The sequence below is a fragment of the Melospiza georgiana genome, chromosome 10 (assembly GCF_028018845.1).
Source record: "Melospiza georgiana isolate bMelGeo1 chromosome 10, bMelGeo1.pri, whole genome shotgun sequence".
Taxonomy (NCBI): Eukaryota; Metazoa; Chordata; class Aves; order Passeriformes; family Passerellidae; genus Melospiza; species Melospiza georgiana.
Window position 1 is genome coordinate 1520195 of NC_080439.1, and position 21529 is coordinate 1541723.

The window sequence follows — 21529 nt, forward strand, 5'->3', positions numbered from 1 at the left end:
GATGCAAATCTCTGTGCTAATTATGTGCAGATGAATCTTGCAGGCCTGCTATTGATCTGCAGTCAAAGACAATTTTTCAGTTAGCTCAAGTTTTATATCAATTCATATTTAGCAACTTTGCTGTAATTTAATTATCCGCTGGTTTGGCTGTGCAAACCATATGTGGTCGTGGGGCTCGTTTGTTTTTAGCAAGTCTTTTGGGAGATGTTATTTCTTAATATTGATGGGCAAATATTTAGTTCTGGTGTTTCACATGGTCTGTCACGGGCTCCTCTGTGTGCAGCTGCCCTGTGTGGGCTCTGGCCATCCAGGCATTCCCAGGAATGGGTGTCCTGAGCTTTGTGCTGACAGCTTCCCTTGTAACATCTTTGGATGTTTAGATTTTCTACAAGTGAAAGTGCAGAGTGTTTTTATCCATGGATATAAATTCCAGTGGTGGATTTTACAGCCTGAATGCCCAGGAAAAGGTTTTCAATTGCCCCATCTGCTCTGGCTGGTGCTGTTCTGGTGTTGGGGGCCTCCCTAATTTCCACGTGGGAAGTGTGCCGGAATCATCTTGCTGAAAGGAACCTATGGATTAGATTAAATTAAATTAATTACAAATCCCAGTGAGGGTGGGCAGGCCCAGGCTGCCCAGAGAAGCTGTGGCTGCCCCTGGATCCCTGGAAGTGTCCAAGGCCAGGATGGACATTGGGATTTGGAGCCACCTGGGAGAGTGGCACTGGCTGAGCTTTAGAGTCCCTTCCAACCCAAATAACTCCATTTTCCTAAAGTGTTTCACAGGAAGTAGAAATAAATCCCTGCTGGTTTTGTGCTTTTCCCATCCATCCTTTCAGGAGAAGCTGGAATGCCAGCACAGGAGTTCAGCACTCATCCGGCACCTTGTCGTGTGCCTGCACCATCTCCTTGTAACTCCTGGATATTAATTTTCTCAGGGACAGTATTTAATATGGGTAATAACCCCCTTGTTTTAGTTATTGAAAGCCCATTTATCACAACTTTATTAAACATGGAGAACTAAGTGTGCCATTTTGGCCAAGTGCTTTCGCTCGCTCGTGTTCTCTTTGTTGCCCCAAATGAATGAAATTAGAACAAACAATCTCCGAGTCATTTGTAATCAAGCACTGATTAATGGACTTTGGTTTCACAGCCATTATTCATTCAAGAACACCTGATATCTTTCCCATAAACAAATCGTGTTTGTCCAAATTAAGAAATTAAATGAAGCATTTGATGAGTTTATGATTGACCCTTCCAACTCGGAGCCCATTAGTCAACGTCGTTATCATGCAAAAGCGCCTGACTAATGTGCTGCCTGAGTGTGCTGTGTGGATTTATTATGATTTCTGATTAATGCCTGCTGCAAGCCAGACCACGGCATTGTAATAATTCCTTGATTTCCATTTGAGCAGCGCTGAAGATTTTCATCTGTGATGAAATGCATTTGTGTCCCATTAGATTTAGAGATGATTATGAGGTGTCGGCCGAATAAATCTTAGCGTGGAGCAGAGGGTGCTTGGCAAGGACTCTTCAGTCCTGGTGGGCTTTTTGCAGGGCTGCTGCCTGTCATCGGCAGGGATTTTGGGGTGGTTTAAGGGCAGTTCTCATACTTTGGCTTTTGCAAATGTGGGGGGTTGTGAAAGTTGATAGAAACAAGACCCCCAACGTATTTTTATATGTGAATCATTTCTTCTCATACCTAAGAGGCTGATAAGAAAATTTTCTTTTATTTTCTTTTTGTTGTTTACACACCTTTATTCTATGAATATTTATATCTGTGTTTTCTTAGGAGTGTTTGGTAACTTCAGTCACTTGGAAAGGATTTTATGCAGTATTTTCTGTTTTCTGCTGAAATAACTTTTTTAGCGGTGTTTTCTGCTCTTGAAAGGCAGGTGTCAAACTGCTGTAATAGTAGGTTATATCACTCCTCCAAATGTCAAGAAAGGCAAGTTCACACTGAGTTAAACCTGCATCAGGTGGTTTGAGCCCTGTTTCCCCAAGCCATGAAAGAATCCATTGGAAAGGGCAGAACAGCATCATCAGTAAAAGGCAGCAGTAATGGAAACTTGTGTCCTCTACCAATCTCTCATATTGATCACCCCAGCAAGGAAAAAAGAAGTGTTTCAAAACACAGTTTATGTGAAAAATCAAATTAGGTGCCTTTATTGCAGATCCTCCCTTTAATTCCAGTTCTGTTTCTCTTCTCCGTGGCTGCACTGTGATTTATTATTGAAGATTTCTGAGCTGTTTTGTTTAAGCCATGGTGTATCCCCTTATGTTCTTAAAATACCCACTAAAACTATTTAATCAGTAGTTTCTTGAAGGTTTTGAGCATTTTGTGCTGCTGATCTGAAGCCCTTGGAGAGTTTTCTCTGAGAAATGTGAATGATTTTATAGTGATGAGTGTCTTTGAGCAAGAGGAAATTGTGGTTGCATTGGACAGGGCTTGGAGCAGCCTGGGACAGTGGGAGGTGTCCCTGCCCCTGGAAGGGGATGGCACTGGGGGGGCTTTGAGGTCCCCTCCAACCCAAACCACCCTGGGGTTCTCACTCTCTGCAGCTCTGCCTTTGCCTCCTGTACATTCCTACCTTGCAGCAGCTCTGGATTTGTGTTTCCATTTTCTGGTCTGACATGTGGGCAAAGCTGAAGGGCAAAGGAAATAAGTTGTGGGAGAGTACATGGAATTCCAGACTGGGTTGGTTTGGAAGGGGCCGTAAAGCCCATCTCATTCCAGCCCTGCCGTGTCCCTGGGCCAGGCTGCCGTGTCCCTGGGCCAGGCTGCCGTGTCCCTGGGCCAGGCTGCCGTGTCCCTGGGCCAGGCTGCCATGTCCCTGGGCCAGGCTGCCGTGTCCCTGGGCCAGGCTGCCATGTCCCTGGGCCAGGCTGCCCTTCCCTGGGCCAGGCTGCCCTTCCCTGGGCCAGGCTGCCCTTCCCTGGGCCAGGCTGCCCTTCCCCGGGCCAGGCTGCCCTTCCCTGGGCCAGGCTGCCCTTTCCCGGGCCAGGCTCCCCTTTCCCGGGCCAGGCTCCCCTTTCCTGGGCCAGGCTCCCCTTTCCTGGGCCAGGCTCCCCTTCCCTGGGCCAGGCTCCCCTTCCCTGGGCCAGGCTCCCCTTTCGTGGGCCAGGCTCCCCTTCCCTGGGCCAGGCTCCCCTTCCCTGGGCCAGGCTCCCCTTTCGTGGGCCAGGCTCCCCTTTCGTGGGCCAGGCTCCCCTTTCGTGGGCCAGGCTCCCCTTTCGTGGGCCAGGCTCCCCTTTCGTGGGCCAGGCTCCCCTTTCCTGGGCCAGGCTCCCCTTTCGTGGGCCAGGCTCCCCTTTCCCTGGGCCAGGCTCCCCTTTCCCGGACCAGGCTCCCCTTTCCCGGACCAGGCTCCCCTTTCCTGGGCCAGGCTCCCCTTTCCTGGGCCAGGCTGTGCCTTGGCCTCCTCCAGGCCTGGGGCACTCTGTGCCAGTTGAGTTAGAAATAAATTATTTTAAATCAATCTCAGCATTACCATTTGGCCTGTTTTCTCAGGTTTCCTTACAGTAGAGACTGACTTTTAAAAGTTCATTTTCCAGCCTTATTCCCAATATTTTGGTGCCTTTCTCAGTGTGGCCGTCCCCCGTTGGTGCTGGCCCTGCCTGGCCGTGCCTCTCTGCCCTTTCAGCTGGCCATTATTGACATTTTATTCCCAGATAAACATCCACATTGAGCTGGTGGAGGTGATTATGTGGGGCTGCCACCAGAGAAACCCTAAAGCATCCTATTAGCAGGGCCTGGGCCTGGGAATAAAGGCCCCAATTACGGAGCGCTGGCGAGGCCCTCCCGTGACATTAATGGTGTCTTTATAACCTTTTTCACTTCTGCTGCCTCTGACAGAGCCACAGTCACTGCCATGGCTTTGCCCTTGGCAAGCAAAACCTCATTTGGAGAGGATAATAAGTATTTACTATTTAGATGGCTGGCAATAAAATTTCTCTGAATGAGATTTTACGGAGAAAACGCAAACTGATTCAATTACTTCCTTTAATGGACTGGGGAGACCTGAGATAACAGTTTGTGGAAGCTCCAAGTCTCATGCTTAGCTTCTTTTCTTCCCTTTTTATTTATTTTATTTTTTGAATGTGTGAAAATACAGACTGATTCTTTTTCCAAGTAGAAATTACATCATGGAACCATTAAGGTTGGAAAATACCCAGCATTGCCACATTCACCATTTTCACTGGAAAACTTAATCCAACTTTTCCCTGCCTGTCCCACAATATTTTTCTCATCTTAAAAGTGGATAAAAATCTCAAATACTGACAATGTTGTAGCAGCAAAGAGTGTTGGGAATCCCTAAATATTTTTACAGAGAATTCCTATCATCTGGCGTTGGGGTGGAATGGGGATGTCATTGTGTCTTAAAAATAGAAATTTCTTGTAAAGCCATGGAGCACAACTGCTTTAACAGCTGGGTGTGTGCCAGCAGAAGGGATTTCCCAGGTGATGTGGAATATTTATGAGATTTAGGAAAAAGTCCTTTTAAGGACAGGGATGAGAAACAGCTACTGAAAGTTTTTGGGTTTCTGGTATTTCTAAGCAAAAAAGCATCTTGTGAAACTGATCTGCAAACATTTCTTTATTCTCTACTATATCCTAAAACCAGCTGTATGTTAAATAATTAAAATCATCCTGATCCATGCTTTAAAGAATACTTCATTTCATGACTGGTTCCAGGATGGATCTTGGAGAGCCAGATATAAAATTTTGGAAATCCCTGAATGTCTGTCTGTGCCAGACGACTAATTCATTATTTGCATTTATTTGGAGAATTCCATGTTGTTGCTGGGATAAATTTAATTGAAATTGAATGAATTAAAATGTTTACAGAAACATTAAAATGTTTCTGTACGTGTGTATCTCACAATTTACCAATTTCACTGATTTACCCCTTTTATCCCCTGGCATCAATGTGGATTTTTCTCTCTTTTTTTTGGGGGGAGTTTTTAATAATTTCAGGAAATCTGTGTTTGTGGCATTAGGGAGCACCAGGGACAGCACCAAACGTGGTTAGTGCAGCTCTGGAAGAAGACACAGGATAATATTTCCTTCCCTTTTTTAACCATCAGTCACTGTACGGAGCCACTGCGCCAACAAATTCATAACCTCCTCTGTATTTGATTTTAAAAAAATAAACCCAACCAACTTTTGCTTTCCCCAGTTCAATAACTCCCTAGAAATGTGCTTTTATACAGTGTAACTCATACAATCCTGCACGGGCTTATAAATTGAAATCCCACTTTTTTCGGACGTTGCTGCCTGGATGACTGATGGCTGTGTGTATTTGCCATAAAATTTTAATTATGACAGAGTTATGAATCACTGCTCTCGCTGGTTAAAGTGTTAAAAAATGATGGGTTTGTTGTTTATTAAACTTGGGAGCGTGGAGGAAGGAAATGGAAGAGCCTTGGAGTTGTGTGGGCTGGATCCCGAGCTCGGGTGTTTCCTCAGGGGCAGATTTTGGATGTGCCCTTCCCTCCCTGGGCTCTGCTGCTGCCCAGGGGGACAAATGCCATGGATTTGATTGCTTTGAGCATCCCTGGGTGTGCTGGGTGGGGTTTGTGTCATCCCATCCCTCGGGATCAGGGCTGTGGCTGCAGGAATAGCAGAGCAGCCCCGCTCCTTCCCAGTGTGAGCATGGGGATAAAACCAAAGGGGTTCACTCAGAAACACCAAATATTGAACAAATGTCAAGGGGCTAGAGCCAGAGCTGTGCAGAACTTTCAGTGTGAGGTGGTTTTTATTGAAAGTGTCAGGCTTTGTTACCAATATCAGTGTGTTTCAACACAAGTTCCCTTAGAACATCACAGCACTTGGCATTTCCCAATTTTTTCCCCAAATTTTAGGCAGCAAACGTGTGCAGCAGCACCTGATGTATTTGGCACGTGAGGGGTTCCTTTGAAGGGCCCCACTTTGACTTTTTCTGCCTTAAAATCAGCTTTATTTGCCTTCCTCTTTGGCCTGGCCGGGCAGGGCTTTTGCACAGAGCCAGAGGAACAGCTTGGAGTGGTTGCAGGGTTTCCATCCCTGGGGATGCTCCAGGCTGGGCTTTTCAGGGATGTGCTGCACGACAGGTTGGTGCCATTTGGGCACGAGCAGGGAGAGCACCTGGGGGAATTGGGGATGAATGGGGGGAGCTGGGGCCCATTAGTGCTGCCCACTCCTGCCACAGCCTGCGATAGGGCTAAATGAGTTTTAAAGGACAAAGCTGGGGGATTAGAAAGTCCTTTATGGTTTGATCCACGTGGAATTGGGCCTGGTAATAAGGAACAGCCCTGTTGCACTGTAAACTAAGGGGAAAAAAATCCAAAATTTGAAATACTTGTCATTTGTATTGTAATTTTGGGAATAGCATCTCGTTTTTCTTTCTCGTGAACATGAAATGTTGTTTGACAGTACATTCTATTTGCAATTATTCATATTTAAATGATTCAGTCACCTGCTATGCAAAGTAAACTTTGAACAATATAAATAATTCTTGAAAGTTGGACTGGATGGCCTTGAAGGTCTTTTCCAACCTTAATGATTCTATTAGTTTATTTTTAGTAAATTAAGTTTAAAATCAAAGCTCAGCTTCATCAATAATTTCAATTTACTTAATGTTTTTGTTAGTCTCAGTGAAAATAATGGATGTGTGTGTTCGTGATATTTTTTTAATTGATTTGGCTGGTAAGAAAGTAGTGAATGTTATTGTAACAAAGGAAAATACAAAAATATGAAATAATAACTATTAAATACTAAAAAAATTCCAGTTGGTGGTATAAGGAATATCCTAACCCTAACCCTAATCCTAATCTGTAGAAGTGACAGGGGATAGGACAGTTGGGATGGACAGAGATGAGAGATCTCTGAAGCCAGGTCATTGAATTCATGGTTTATTGCAAAGGGCCTTGCATTGGCTGGGGGCTCTTCAGAGGAGTGGCTATCCAGTATTGGAAGAATATAGAGATTAAAGCAGTTCAGTGGGGTTTTTGGAGATAGTTATTAACCCGCTTGCAATATTTGTACAAATTGTAAAAATAAAAATTGTAAAAATAATATTTTAATATGATGACATTTTATTATAATATTATAATGTTATACATAATATTATAACATTTTCCAAAAATGTTATGATGGAAGTTATCTGAAAAAAGGGGTGATTTTTCTTTAAGAATTTTTTTTATAGAATCCCCAAATGGTTTGGGTTGGATGGAACCTTGGAGACCACCCAGTGTAACCTTTTGTCACCTTCTGATGGACACCTCATCTCTGGAAGTGTCCCAGGCCAGGCTGGACAGGGCTTGGAGCACCTGGGACAGTGAAAGGTGTCCCTGCCATGGCTGGGGTGGCACTGGGTGGGATTTAAGGTCCCTCCCAACCCAAACCATTCCATGTTCTATGCTTGGACGACTGAGCAGTTGTCCAAGCAATTAAAAGTGTGATTAACACAATGATCTTCATTAAAAAGCACAAATTCCATATAAGGGGTACCCAGACATCCTGTGGGTGCATGGCAAGTTCAGAGGCAGGTTCCTGCTGATGGATGAAGGATGGGGGCCTCAGTGGTGCCAGCCCCACACAGGGATGTGCATTCCCTTTCCTCATGGTTAAAACCCTTAAACACCCAATGACATTTTAATATTTTGGATTATTTCTGTTCTCTAAGAATGAGAGAAACGCCTTCCAGAAGTACCTGGCAGAGCTCTCCCATCCAAAGTTAAAGCTGGCTGGAAATGAAACCTAATTGGAGAAAGTTTATGGAAGTTCTGGTGTTGAATAAGGCTGCTTATTTATTACGTTGCTACAGCTTTATACAAATATATGGATGCACATGTGTCTGAGGGAAAATGATGCTGTCCAGACTTATGAGAGCCAGTTGGAATCTCTCAAGGCTGCAGATGAGCAGTGGGAATGCATGTGTATATTATCAGCTCCGTGCCCTTGGCGGTGACTTCCTCCCTGATGACAAATCTTCCTTCACTGCTCTCCTGGAAATCACTGCTTTGGTGGTTTTCTGCCTTGGATTTGTCTGTTTTCCCACTTGCTCTAATGGGCTCTACTCGAACTTTTAAAAACAAGCGTTTATTTCAAATACATTAAGCCACACAGTACTTCAGAAAAAATGTTTGCTACCCCAAATTCCTTCCTGAATTATTTAAGCGCCGCTGCAGCAAACTGTTTACTCAGGGATGTTCAGCCTGGTGTGTAGTAGGGGTGTAGTTTTCTTTTAATGCAGTTATTGAATTCCAACCCACAGAGCCTCTGGCGGGGTTCCAGGAGCGCTCCGCTGCGCCGAGTGAAGATAAATTGTTTGTTTTCAGCAGCATTTCTTCATCTTCATCACTTAATCTGCAATGAAACTTTACAGCCAGCCGCTGATTATTTAAGCAATATATTTACCTCTTTTATCCTGGGGGAGTATTTAATGAGGCCGAGTACAGTGAATGGTTATAGGAGTTGAGGGTGCAGGCTGGGAACGTGGAGTTTCCCTTCCCTTCCCTTCTCCGCCGGGATGTTCCCGAGGCTGCAGTCGGGTGAGTGCTGGCATCGCTGCGAGTCCTCCCCAGCGATCTTCCCTTGACACACGCTCCCCCTTTTGGTGCCACATGTCAGGTTCCTGTCCCTGCCTGGCTCCTGGTTCCACAGCTCCAGCTCGGTGGATCCTGGCACTTTGCTGCGCCCCCACCCTGAAGTTTTCCAGCTCTGAGTTTTCCACCTCGTCCTCTCCTGATTTTCCAGTGCCCTGTTCGGTATCTCTGAGTTAACACTCCTTGCTGCTAATGTTCTTTTTCTTTAACACTATCTCTGTGTTTATGCGCTTACAGGGTTTTAAAAAAAAACTTCAAAAAGTGCTTTTTGATATTTTTTGCGTTTTGTTGCTTCACAAAAGTTTTTTATTAACATCGTGGTCAAAGTGGGAAAAGATCATACATAGGGTGCACAAATTTCCTTCTTTCTTCAAAAACTCCTCAAAAAGGCTTCCTTGCAGCACAATTTGAATATTAATTGTGCTCCATTCTTGATGAAGTATGCTCCACTGACACAGCTTTATTCCTTACGTTTCCACTCGTGATGATTTTGTCGGGTTGGAAAGCAGGAGCTGGAAATTCTCGGAGTCCTCCGAGGTGCGGGGGCCGCTTTGGCTCCTCTCAGAGCTGCTCTGCACTCAGCTGTGTGCGCTCTGTGCTTTATTGCCTCCTCCCCACAGCCACAGGAGTTGTCATCTGCTTGGTTTTCACTTACCGTGGCCATTCCTGACGTGGGGAAATTGGCAGATGAAAGAAGGGCTCCTTTGGAATCGAAGTTTTGGGAGTGAATTTTTCAAGTTTGCTGACAAGCTGTCAGGCTGAATTCTGCCCTTACCCCAGAAAGAAAAGCTGACTGTCGTTGCCAATCTACAGCCTGTAATGACAATTGTATTTGAGGCACAGTGCCATTTTTTTCCCCCAGAAATCATTTAAGTAATTTGTCTTTGTGGTTATATTTTAAGCAAGGAAGTGTTTTTTGAATTAAAATGATTTCTTTGTGGAATTAAATGGAGGAGCTGGTAGGTTTTCATGTGAAGGTAGGTGGGTAGTACAAGATCAGGGTGATTTCTCATGGGTGGTGGAGCTGGTGGCTGGCAGATCCCATGAGAAATGTGTGTTTTTTGGGGTGTGGGATGTGGGACACAGTCTGTGGAGCTGCAGGGCTTGGTTGAGCTCTACTTACATCAAGGTCATGGTTTGGGCTGAGATCCTCATGGGAAAGGGAGCACTGAAGCCACTGAGAAGGAAAAAAGCAGCCTGGCTTTGTCCTTCAGAGTTTGTGTGATGGCTCTGACAGCATTTCCATGGGGACTGCAGGGCCTGGGCAGGGACACCTCCCACCAGCCCGGGTGGCTCCAAGCCCTTCCAGCCTGGCTTCCTCCTCTCACCTGCTCACCAGATCCATGGCAGCCCTGCCCATTATCCTCTCCCTTCTCCACCCAGGGTGGGCCAGGGGGAAAGAAACAGCTCTGGGGCAAATACTGCCTGAAGGACAATTTAGATAAATTGGATCAAATTGGAGTTTTTCATAGGGATGGCCTCTTGGTTTTCTGGTTAAGCTGGGGATTATTCCTGAGGGATATAGCAATAACAGCATTCTTTACTACATCAACTTTTATATATGACATTTATTTTTTTTTTTTGCTCCTAAATGTTGCTGCTTCTTTTGTCTCAGTAGTTTAGGGGCAGGTTTAACTCCAGGCCATCCTTTTACATTCTCCAGCTCTTCGTTCCTTGAGGAAGAGGAAGCTCTTCCCTTCTCATCAGCTGGAGAAAATGGCCTCAAGTTGCACTGGGAGAAGTCTGGATTAGGTTTGAGGAACAATTTTTTCTTGGAGGAGGTGGAAAAGGTCTGGCTTTGGAATGAGCTGCCCAGGGAGTGGTGGAGCCTCCATCCCTGGGAGTGTTCAGGAAAGGTGTGGATGTGGCACCTGGGGACAGGGTTAGTGCTGGATCAACAGCAGGACTCGATGATCTTAGAAAGCTTTTCCAGCCTTAGCCATCTCCTGATTCCATCATTCCCCTTCTCCCCTTAAAGAAACTGCCCTGGCAGGTGCATTTGAGCACTTCCCTTGGGATCCCTGAGCTGTTCTGAGCACTGGTGTCCTCCCCAGGGCTGAGCAGGAGGTGACAGTTCCCCATCCAGTTCTGCAGATCCCCCCTGGACCATTGCTTGGCTGGGAGATGTCCAGGTGGACAATGTACAGCCTTTTCTGGGATGGACACAAACCCTTGCAATATTTAACAGCAGCCCCTGCAATCAGTCAGAAGCCAATTAATCCTGAGTGTTAAACCCTGTTTAAGGTTGGATTTTTCCTCCAACGTGTGTTTGGGGGGGAAACTGGGGGAGAAAGAAAAAAAGAAATTAGGGATGCACTAAATAATGGATGGATGTACCTAGCCAAGAGCTGCTGATTAAGTCTTCTTTAGGATTATTATTATAAATAGGGAGTGCCAGATCCTCAGCTGGAGTAAATGGGCTTGGCTCAGCTCAAGCCAGTGGAATTGTGCCAGCTTGAACTCACTGAGGATCTGGCCCTTAATTCTGGAAAAGGAGGATATTTGGGGAGGAGGATGGTGGGGGCTGTGGGAAGTTGGGTGATGAGAACACTGTTTTCCTGGTAATATCAGGGACAAAAATGTAAATGACTATTCTTTTGAATTTTGTAATGAGATTCAAGGAACTACCTGATGTGATTTCATTAGATAGAAATGACTTTTTCCCCAAGTAGCTACATCTTAACCCCCTGCATGTAGGAAGGGAATATGCATGGAAAATGTGGTGGTTTATTTATTTTTGTGGCTGATTGTCTCTTGCACCAGCATTTCTGCCATTCCTACCTCAAAAATGCCTGGATGGCCATCACGTGTTCCTTGGAAGGAAATAGGAATAAACAGAGTTGATTGTGGAAATCTGTTTCCCACTCTGCTTTCCCACCAGGAGTGAGGTGGGCTGGAATTTCAGATGGCAGCGATTTCAAATTCAACGTGGGGATCTCATTTGGCTGCGTTTTAGAAAGGTATCAACAAATCAGATTGCAAAGCTGCTGGTTTGGTAATTGTTTGTAAAAAAAACCAACCAACAATCTATTTCCGTAGCAAAGGAAATGCACATTGTTCAGCAATACCTTAAAATACAGTGTTTGACCCTCTAGAGTGGACTCAAAACAAACCCAGCTCTGAAATAACACTTTTAAAAGTGGAATATCTTGGAAGGACTAAAAATAACAACACAAAACAAGTTTTTTGTATTCCTAATTGTTCTGACCATGGAATGAATTTCTCAGTCAGAGGGGGGCACAGCTTTTTCATCATTCCAGTACCATAAAATCCAGTGTCTGACCATTTGGTGTGGCCACATTTATGCTTAAAAACCAAAAACCCACCTTTCTAAGGAGAATATCTCAGAAAGCCTGAAAATAACACCATGGAGCAAGTTTGTTATATTGCTAATTGTTCTGACCACAGAATTAATTTCCCAGCCAAAGGGGGGGCATGGCTTTTTCATCCCTGCCAGCCTGGAATATTCAGCGTGTCACAGATGTTCATGAATAATGTCCATTTAGAAGCGTTGGCAGCGAGCGGGCGAGATGAATGAAATGTTGGGGGGATCTGACAGGCAGCACGCTGCTTTGTGATCATTCCAAAGTTCTAATAATCTCCCTCACCTTCCCTGCCTGCCTCTAATGAAAGAGAATAGGTGATTGCACCTCGGGCTATGTTCTGCGCCTAATGACTCCTCCAAAGGCGGATTTATGGAGAAAAAATTAACTTTGAATGAGGATTGAATTGGCCCTGACAGCCTGATAGACTGTGACACAGATTCTGTGGCAAAACAGACGTAGCCCTAATTGATTATCAATATTTTAAGCAAAGTGATGAAAATAAGCATTAAGTGATGAGAAAGGCAGTCTTAATACAGGAGGCAGTCACCGGGATCGGGGAGGCCTTTGGGGAGCTGGGCCCTGCTCAGCAGAGCTGGATTTCAGCTCTCGGTTCTTCCTTCCCTGCCCAGCGCCCCGTGGCCCTCCCAGATCCCTGCCCTGCACCTTGATATTCCAGGGATGAGCCTGCCTCCCTCTCTGCACAAGGTTGGTCCCATGTCTCACCCCTCTGTGCTGTTCAGAGGGTTTTTGGATATTCCCTCTTTGCTGCTGGGCTCTCTCCCAGCCCTGTGCTGTTCCCAGCCAGCAGGTGAGCCACAAACTGCTTCCTGAAAATGGTAACAGTGAGTGAAACAGGGGGAAAATTGCCTGCTTGGTGAGAAAGGGTTTGTCTTGATTATTATCTTGGTTATGCTCAATACAAACAAATACCAAATAACTACAAATATCTCAGTTACCCTTTGGAACGAGACAATGTTTGGGTTTTGCCTGTGTTTTTTCAGTTGGGTTGCACATGACTGAATTTATCTTCTACCAAAAATCCATTTCATATTTGGGAAAACCCTCGTGGCCGTGACCCAGGTGCTCATTAACTGTGCCATAACAGGACATTTATCCCAAAATAAGGAATATTTTCTGAAATGACAAAGGGAAGGGAGCTGGTGCTGAGGAGGTGAGGAATAGCATTCCTTCAGTGGGATAACATCTCCCTTCCAAACACTGGCAGTGTTCCCCTGGGAGCTCAGAGAAGTTTAAAATAACCAGATTTGGGTTTCTGGGCAGTTTCTAAGTGTGACTGGCAGAGCAGGGGAGGGGCAGTGAGCTCCTCCCTCACCCTCAGGGCTCCAATATCCATAATTAGGGTCTGGTGTAATTAAATTACAGGGCAGCAAGGGCAGAACTTCCCATGTTTGGGAATTGGGTGTTCCAGGTGTAATCAGGGAGGGCAGGGAGACAATGGACTGGGCAAGTGAGCCCCCAAAACATGGATTTATGGAATCACAGAGCCCCGTGGAGCTATGGGGTCATGGATTAATAGAATCATACTCTCATTTAGGCTGGAAAAGCCTTCTAAGGCACCCAAGTATGTTGGTGGTGTTTAAATGTTGGGTGAAATGTTACTAAAGGCAAAAATACAGAAAACCAGCTCAAATCTGGGGTGGTAAGAGTGTGTGTGGTGGTGTCGCTTTTCCTCTGGAACTCTGAATTCCTGGGTGCTGCTCCTGTGCTGCTGTCAGAGCAATGCTCTGAGCAAGTGGTTGTTTGGAGTTTGTGCTGGAATCTGTCAGATGGATAACAGATAATTTTACACGTCAGCCCATGAATATTCAGCGGAGAGGATTTCCACAAGCCTTGATAAATTTAATATACCAGAGAAAAATAGCATGTAAATTAAACAGAGCCTTGTAAATTAATAATGGATTCCACTTGTATTTTTATGTGTGAGCTGACTGAATATTTTATAAGTGCAAAAATGTTTGTGTTTAAAAAAAAAAGGTGAAGTCTTTCTGATGAGCACCGTGGATGGTTGGCTGCATTTTAAATGAGATGTCCATGTGTTTTTACAGTTTCTTGGCTTTCTTTTCCTCAGACACATCTTGTATTTTCAACTCTGAGCAGTTGGAAAGTCCACAATTATGTTGAATTATTTTATTTTTCCAGACCTCTGGTGGTTTGCAGTTGTGGGTGTTCTGACACTCCCCTCTTTTTTAATTTTGACAGGAAAATGAAATCTCCTTAGTGAGGGGCTGAGTGTTTTCCATGCACCTTCCCTGCTGTTCCCGTGCAATGGAGAGGGCTCTGCTGCAGTGGCTCCTCCATGGCCACACTCTCCAAAATGCCCTTTCCAGCCCCAAAACATCCCCGGCCCTGTTCTACCTTGGTGTAATTCACAGTTTTCCTGGCTTCTCTTAATTATCAGCTTTGCTTGGAATAATTTCACCTTGGCACAGTGTGAGGCTGGTGGGGATTAAAGCATCAGGGAGTGACTCTGCTTCCAAAACCTTGAGCATTTCCAGGGGTTCCATGGAATTGTTTAGGCTGGAAAAGCCCTCCCAGACCATCAAATCCAACCCTCAAATTGTAAAGATCTTTAAATCTGTTGTTTGATTGCAGCTTGGTTTGAGAAAAGTGAATTTCTTTTAGCGCTTTTAATGGCAGTGAAGAGTGCCATCTGCTTTTGGACAGTGAACAACAATATATTCACTAAATAATAATAATAATAATAATAATAATAATAGCATTGAGGTGGAGGAGAAGAAAAGGAGAAGTAGAGAAAGGAGAAAGAGGAGAAGAGGAAGGAGAAGAAAAGGAGAGGGAGAAGAGAAGCAGGAGGAGAAGAAAAGGAGAAGAAGAGAAAGGAGAAGGAGGAGAAGAGGAAGGAGAAGAAGGCAAAGAAAAGAAGGAAGAGGAGAAGAAAAGGAGGCAGAAGAAGAAGAGTGGGCACAATCCTGTGCCATATTCTCCAGAATGATCCTCTCAGCCTGGCCCATTCTGGGATTCTGTTAAAAATGACAGAAAATGGGAAATGTTTGAGGAGAACTTTTGATGTTAAGTCCTGGAAGTAACTCAGAGTTTCAATGCCTGCGTTGGTCGCGGTGGACAGAGCCCTGTGAGCTCCAGGACTGCTCTGGAGATTTATGGGCTAAGTTAAATTGTTGTTAATGAGCGATTTTGTGTGGAGAATTGTCCTCGTGATAGTTCCTAAATTGCCCCATTGTCCCTCTAATTAACCAGGACTTGAAAGGCCGAGCTCTGCCTGGGCAGCAGTTTTAACTTGGCTTACAAGGGCTGGAAATCAGCGATTTAAAGTTAACAAAGACAAGCTGAAAATGTATTCATTGACCAGCAGCATCTTTGCTGTGTGTTTTAATATCTTTTTGCCACTGAGATACCCAATGAATTGTTCCTGTGCAGCAACAAATCGGGCAGGAAGAACAAAGTAGCTCAGTGGAATAGATAAATCAAATTTAGGCCTGGTAGTTTATTGAATCTAAATTGTGCCCAGTTGGCCCACGAGCTATATGAGCAATCCATCTTGTGCTGATAATGGAGGGTCTTGAAATCCACCTGATGTTTGCATTATTAAATTCCAGCCTAATGAGCTCTGCTAATACATATTGAAGACAGTTGTAAGGAGCAGAATGGGAATGGGAGCGGGATAATTTGAAAGAAACATAAGCTGAGCATTTTACATGACTCAAGGGGTATATCTACAATTACACATATCACCAAAATTGAATTTAAATGGAATTTCTATTATCCCTGTCCTTTTACCAAGGAGAATAAAGTGTAAATGAAGTAAAAGTCTTTAGAGTTACTCGTGGTTTGGTTTTATTATGGGATTTAATAGATTCTTGTAATGATCTTCAGTGGCATAAAAAGTTTTAATATTTCACGGCTTTAAATGTTGTCTAAATCTGTATAAAACTGTGGAGATGGGAGCAGCTGTCAGTGCAGTGATGGGATCACTTTGTGACACCCTGGCCAGGTTGTGCATTTTAAGGTGGAGCTGGTGGCTCCAAAAAGGAACAAGCCCTTCACCCCTCCTGAGCTGAATTTGGTTTTCATAGATTCTTGCTTAATTCAGGAGGTGCTGGGATTAAATATTTGCAAATCTGACTCAGCTCTTACCATCCAGAGCGCAGTTTATAGTGATTTCCCTCCCCGAGAGGGCCTGGTGTAAATTCTGGATTCCTGGTCCTTGTTGGTTCTTCTCTTTCTGGCCTGGTGATACTTCTGAAAACTTAATATTTCATCAAGTATAATGTTATTAGAGACTTATTCTCACTTAGTTCACTCATCAGGCAGTGAGATGGCAATAAAAGAGAATGGCTCCTTTGAGACATTAATGCTTTGGAATAAATGATGTGCTAGAACAGAAATTTAATTAATTTACAGAGTATATTGATAGTCCCTTGTTACTGTGCTGTATATTTTTAATCTTCTTTAACATCTGTAGGAAAGTGTTTGAAAACCCCTGCAGTTGAGCAACTGGTAGATAATTAAGTAATAAGGGAAGAGGTTTCTAGAGGGAAAAAATTCTTTTAAAAGAAGATTGTTGTAACATGGATTAAGTACTGCTGCTGTGATTTGGAGTGAAGAGGAAATTGTGTACTACCTAATAAAGTCCTGAGGAAGAGCTGGCTCCCACTCTGAGCGGAGTCTGCAGCCCTGGAAATATTGTTTTGTTTCTGTTTTAGCCTCAAAATAGGTTTGTTAGATTACTCACCGTGGCAGCAAATCTGCCCCTTCATGGGTGCACCACGTTTGGTGCAGTTTGGACTGGGCAGATTTGGGTTTAAAGAAAGAAAACCTCCTAAAAGTCTCTTAAGGGCTTTGCTTACCACAAAATGCATGTGGGGATTTGTATTGAATTAATATTGCCTCTAATATTGACCTGATATTACCCTCCATAATCCCATTTATGCCATTCCTTGACTGTGGGGATGACTTTACATAAATTTAATGAAGAACCAAGTTCTGGTCTGTCAGGCACGTGGATTTCATTGTGGGGCCTGCAGGAAGGAACATGAAATTGGGTTTAAAGCCCAGGAAATATTGTTTGGCAGGGGGTTGTTGACACCTGGCAGTGTCCCAGGCCAGGTTGGACATTGGGCTTGGAGCACCTGGGACAGTGGGAGGTGTCCCTGCCATGGCAGGGGTGGCACTGGGTGGGATTTAAGGTCCTTCCAACCCAAACCATTCCATGATTTGATAGGATAAATTTAATTAATTCCCACTCATTTTCTTCTTTTTAGCCAAAGCAGACGAAGCGTTGAAGGCCAAGGAGAGAAGTGAAGAAGAAGCCAAGAGGAGAAAGGAAGAAGGTGAGGAATTTTCTTTTATTTCATGACAAACTAAAGCCCAGGAGTCAGAAATTATTATTTAAGTGCCCACACTCCAGTGGGGCTGTGGGATTTTCCTGCCTGGGCTGATGATGGAATTTGGTGCCCTGAGCTGCTGCTTTGCAGGTGGAATAATGAAACCACAGGGACTGGAATGTCAGGGAGTGATGGGAAGAGACAAATCCAACATCGTGAGGGAGCCAATCCAAACAATCCAGGAGCCTCAAATCCTCACTGGAGCTCTGGGTGGGCTTTAAGGTCCCTTCAACCCAAGCCATTCTGGGATTCCATGATTTACTTCCAAGAGGGACCTCAGGAAAATTCCCCATTTTTGAAACGGCAGCTGCTGAGAATTTCACTCACAATCAAAATGTTCTGATCTTTAGTTTGTTTTGCTTGGGGACTGTGGGATGCTGAGAGGAATTCATTGGTGCTCCCAGTTAATCCTGCTTGGAGAAGGTTGTTGTGGTACCAAAGGAGGAAATTCAAGTGGAAAAGTGGGATGGCCCAGACATGGCAGGAGGGGAAAAACCCAAATCTGGCTGGAAAAGGGACCAAACCAAGGGGCTGTGCCCTCTCCCCATTGTGATTCCTGGATTTTGGAACCAGTGGCCCAGGGGAGCCTTTCCACCTGGAGGAGTCCCACGGGCACAGGGATTTTGGGATGAGCTGCTTGGCTCCCACCAGCACCAGTTTGCAGGGAAGGTTTGGAACAATGCAGGATTTATTTTTGTTTGTGCTTCCATCCCATTGTGATGGCAGATGTGCTGGCAGAGGCTGTGCCAGCAGGGATTGGGAAGGGTGAGGGGGGAAAAAAGGGGAATTCATGACTTGGGAACAATGGAATTTCCAGGGAAATGGGGAGGAAAACTGCTCTAAAATTCATTCATAAGCCATGAAAACTGTCCTGGGGTGGCTTTGAAGGGTTGTGAGGATGTCACAGTGCTGGAAAATGAAGAAAAGGTTTTCTCTGAATAACTCAAATGTGTCCATTTGCTGAATTGGCTCCCAGTTAGGAATGGAAGATTCTGCCTAGAAAATACAAAGTTTTATTAAACTGTGTATGAAGCATTGAAGCATTCCAAGACATCCAGGGGAATTGCACACTGGGAAACTCAGTTTTTTTTTTTAAGTTTATGTCCCATATGGATTCAGAATTCCAGTTTTAGGTAGGTTTGTATCCCATATGGATTTTCAAACAGGGCATTTATCCAGTGGTTTGAGTGTGTTCCCTTCCTAGGTCCCAGGCTCTAGTGGCAACTTTTTCTTGGAAAAAAGAGCATTTTGCATTTTTTCTGAGTTCCTCCTTCCTCACACATCATCTCTGGGTGGTTTTTAACCCTCTTTGATCCCTCATGGGATCCCTGAGGTTGGAAAAACTTTCCAGACCATTGATTCCAAACTGTGACTGATCCCCACCAGAGCACTGAGTGCTGCATCCAATCATTGAAATTAAATAAGATAAAGCAAAATTATATTAAATTAAATCTTAAAAAATATTCTAAATTACTATTTTAAAAGAATTTTTATTTCTCTAGTATTCCATATTTTATTTCTCTAGCTAGAACCCTCCAAAAGGAAATTCCAGCCTGTGTAGACAGCCTGTGACTCCTTTACTCAGGAGCTGCAATAAAAATAATTGTACAAACAAACCAATCCTCTCCCAACTCATAAAACCTGGTTATTGCCCACCCCACAGCGAGGGTGTCTTAACATTCCTTTTATTGTCATTTTATTGCCAAATCAGGTGTGAGATTAGACGTTGGATGTTCCGTGTAATCTGCTCAGAAATCAAATTATTTGACCTCCAAGCCCAGCTCTGCCCCTTCCCGCTGGTTTCCTGTTCAATATGCAGCATTTCCCCAGCATGAATAAAAAATTGAGGACAAATTAGAATCTACAGACAGCTGACCCCAGCTCCAGATTAGAGGCTGGGGGCTTGTGCTGGTTTAAATGTTTTAATTACCACAGTCCCTCCAGCCTGGTGAAGGACACACAGCAAAATGCTGATTTTTTTTTTTTTTTTTAAGTGACTAAAAAGCAAAGAGAAAAAGGAAAAGGCTCCCCCCGCCTCATTTGAATTTTTCAGTTTGATTACATTTGCACTTCCATTGGAGCTATGCTAATTTGCTGCATGAAATTAGGTCTATTAGCAAAACCCACCACTTTTCCAGGAGAATTCTCAGTTTTCAGTGCTTGGGTTTTCCTACTTTGGTTTTTGTTTACTTGCTTTGGGGCTGCCTGAAAAGTGACAAAATCCAGAGGGGATTTTGCCACCCAGCTGTGTTTTACTCCTGACAAATTCCAAATAGGTGACATGGACAAGAGGAAAATTGGAAAAAAAAAATGCAAAGGAAAAATTGGAACACGTTGGATGATGTTAGGGAGAGGTTTGGGGATCGTTTTGCTTAATCTACCACAAATAATAATATTGTTAAATATTGAGTTTAAAATACACCACGGCAGAGCAACGTGTGGGGAGGAGGAGCTGAGGGTGCATCAGAAAACCAGGCAAAGAAGTTGTTCTGGAACACAGCAGAACAGAAAATAAGCATTTTTGGCAGTCAGTCATTCCATAGGTGGATGGGTGGGAGGGTGGTGCTGGATGGGGCAGGTGCTATCCCACTGCCTTTATCCCAGAATTTGCATTTCCTGGTGCCTTTGTCCCAGTGCCTTCATTCTGTGATTTGCATTTCCCAGTCCCTTTTTATTCTGTGATTTGCATTTCCTGGTGCCCTTATCCTGGAATTTGCATTTCCCAGCGCTTTTAACTCAGGATTTGCATTTCCTGGTGCCTTTATCCTGTGATTTGCATTTCCTGGTGCCTTTATCCCAGAATTTGCATTTCTTGGTGCCTTTATCCTGGAATTTGCATTTCCTGGTGCCCTTATCCTAGAATTTGCATTTCCTAGTGCCTTTAGCTCAGGATTTGCATTTCCTGGTGCCTTTACCCCAGAATTCACATTTCCCAGTGCCTTTATCCCGATGCCTTTATCCTAGAGTTTGCATTTCCTGGTGCCTTTATCATGTGATTTGCATTTCCTGGTGCCTTTACCCCAGAATTTGCATTTCCTGGTGCCTTTATCCCAAGATTTGCATTTCCTAGTGTCTTTATCCCAAGATTCACATTTCCTGGTCCCTTTATCCCAGGATTTCCATTTCCCAGTCCCTTTACCCCAAGATTCACATTTCCCAGTCCCTTTATCCCAGGATTTCCATTTCCCAGTCCCTTTATCCCAAGATTCACATTTCCTGGTCCCTTTATCCCAGGATTTCCATTTCCCAGTCCCTTTATCCCAGGATTTCCATTTCCCAGTCCCTTTATCCCAAGATTCACATTTCCCAGTCCCTTTATCCCAGGATTTCCATTTCCCAGTCCCTTTATCCCAAGATTCAAATTTCCTGGTCCCTTTATCCCAGGATTTCCATTTCCCAGTCCCTTTATCCCAGAATTTCCATTTCCCAGTCCCTTTATCCCAGGATTCACATTTCCTGGTCCCTTTATCCCAGGATTTCCATTTCCCAGTCCCTTACCCCAGGCTTTGCGTTCCCGTGCCTGGCATGTGCCATCTCGTTGCTGAACTGATTCCTTCTGCCCCCCACCCCTGGTTAGCTCTGCAACATTTTGATAAACTCCAGGGAAATAAATTTGGCAGCAAATCAGCAGGAGTAGATTTAATTACGGCTCGGAGACCTTTCCCTTTTCTGGCTTAGTGATCCCGAAAGTCCGCGCGCCGTTCCCCGGGATCCGCTGCCCAATTTGTCCCCCCACGCCGTGATAAGCCAAGCAATTACTGCTTTATTGATTTTTCATCAGGGCAAATTGGAAGTTGATTTTTTTCCCTGCAAAGGCTGGGGTGATTAAGTGCTTCCCGTCGGTTCAGTCCCGGAGAGCTCCGTGGCAGAATCCAATATCCTGAGGTCAACCTCTGCAGGGAGATAATTCGGTGTCTTGGCCACGTGTGAGGGAGAGGAATCAGGGCTACAAATGTGAGGGGGTATCTGTGGAGACAGTTTAATTTGTTCCATTTATATGAACAAGTCGTGTGGCACATGCTTGGAAAATATCATTTTGAATAGGCCTGGGAATGAGGCCCACGTGGGCAGGGAGGGAGGGCGGGATGCAAACGAGAGTGGAAATGTGGCTGGGAGACAGCTGGCCCTTCCACAGGGAATAAACCCCATCCCTGAGGGGCATTCCTGCCTTTTACTGAGCTCTCTGTGCTGCTGGCATGACTTCCCTTCAGCAAAAGGGAGATTCTTCAAGTGTTC

The 21529-nt window shown here is 44.5% G+C and overlaps 1 protein-coding gene across 1 annotated transcript in view; it reads left to right on the forward strand.

The window, feature by feature from the left end:
- RSRC1 (arginine and serine rich coiled-coil 1) overlaps positions 1–21529 on the forward strand; it is a 96721-nt gene that overhangs the window by 63894 nt on the left and 11298 nt on the right. Inside the window, exon 8 of the mRNA XM_058031607.1 lies at positions 17171–17239. Within this exon, the coding sequence (XP_057887590.1) occupies positions 17171–17239 (69 nt within the window). The remainder of the gene's footprint in view (positions 1–17170; positions 17240–21529) is intronic.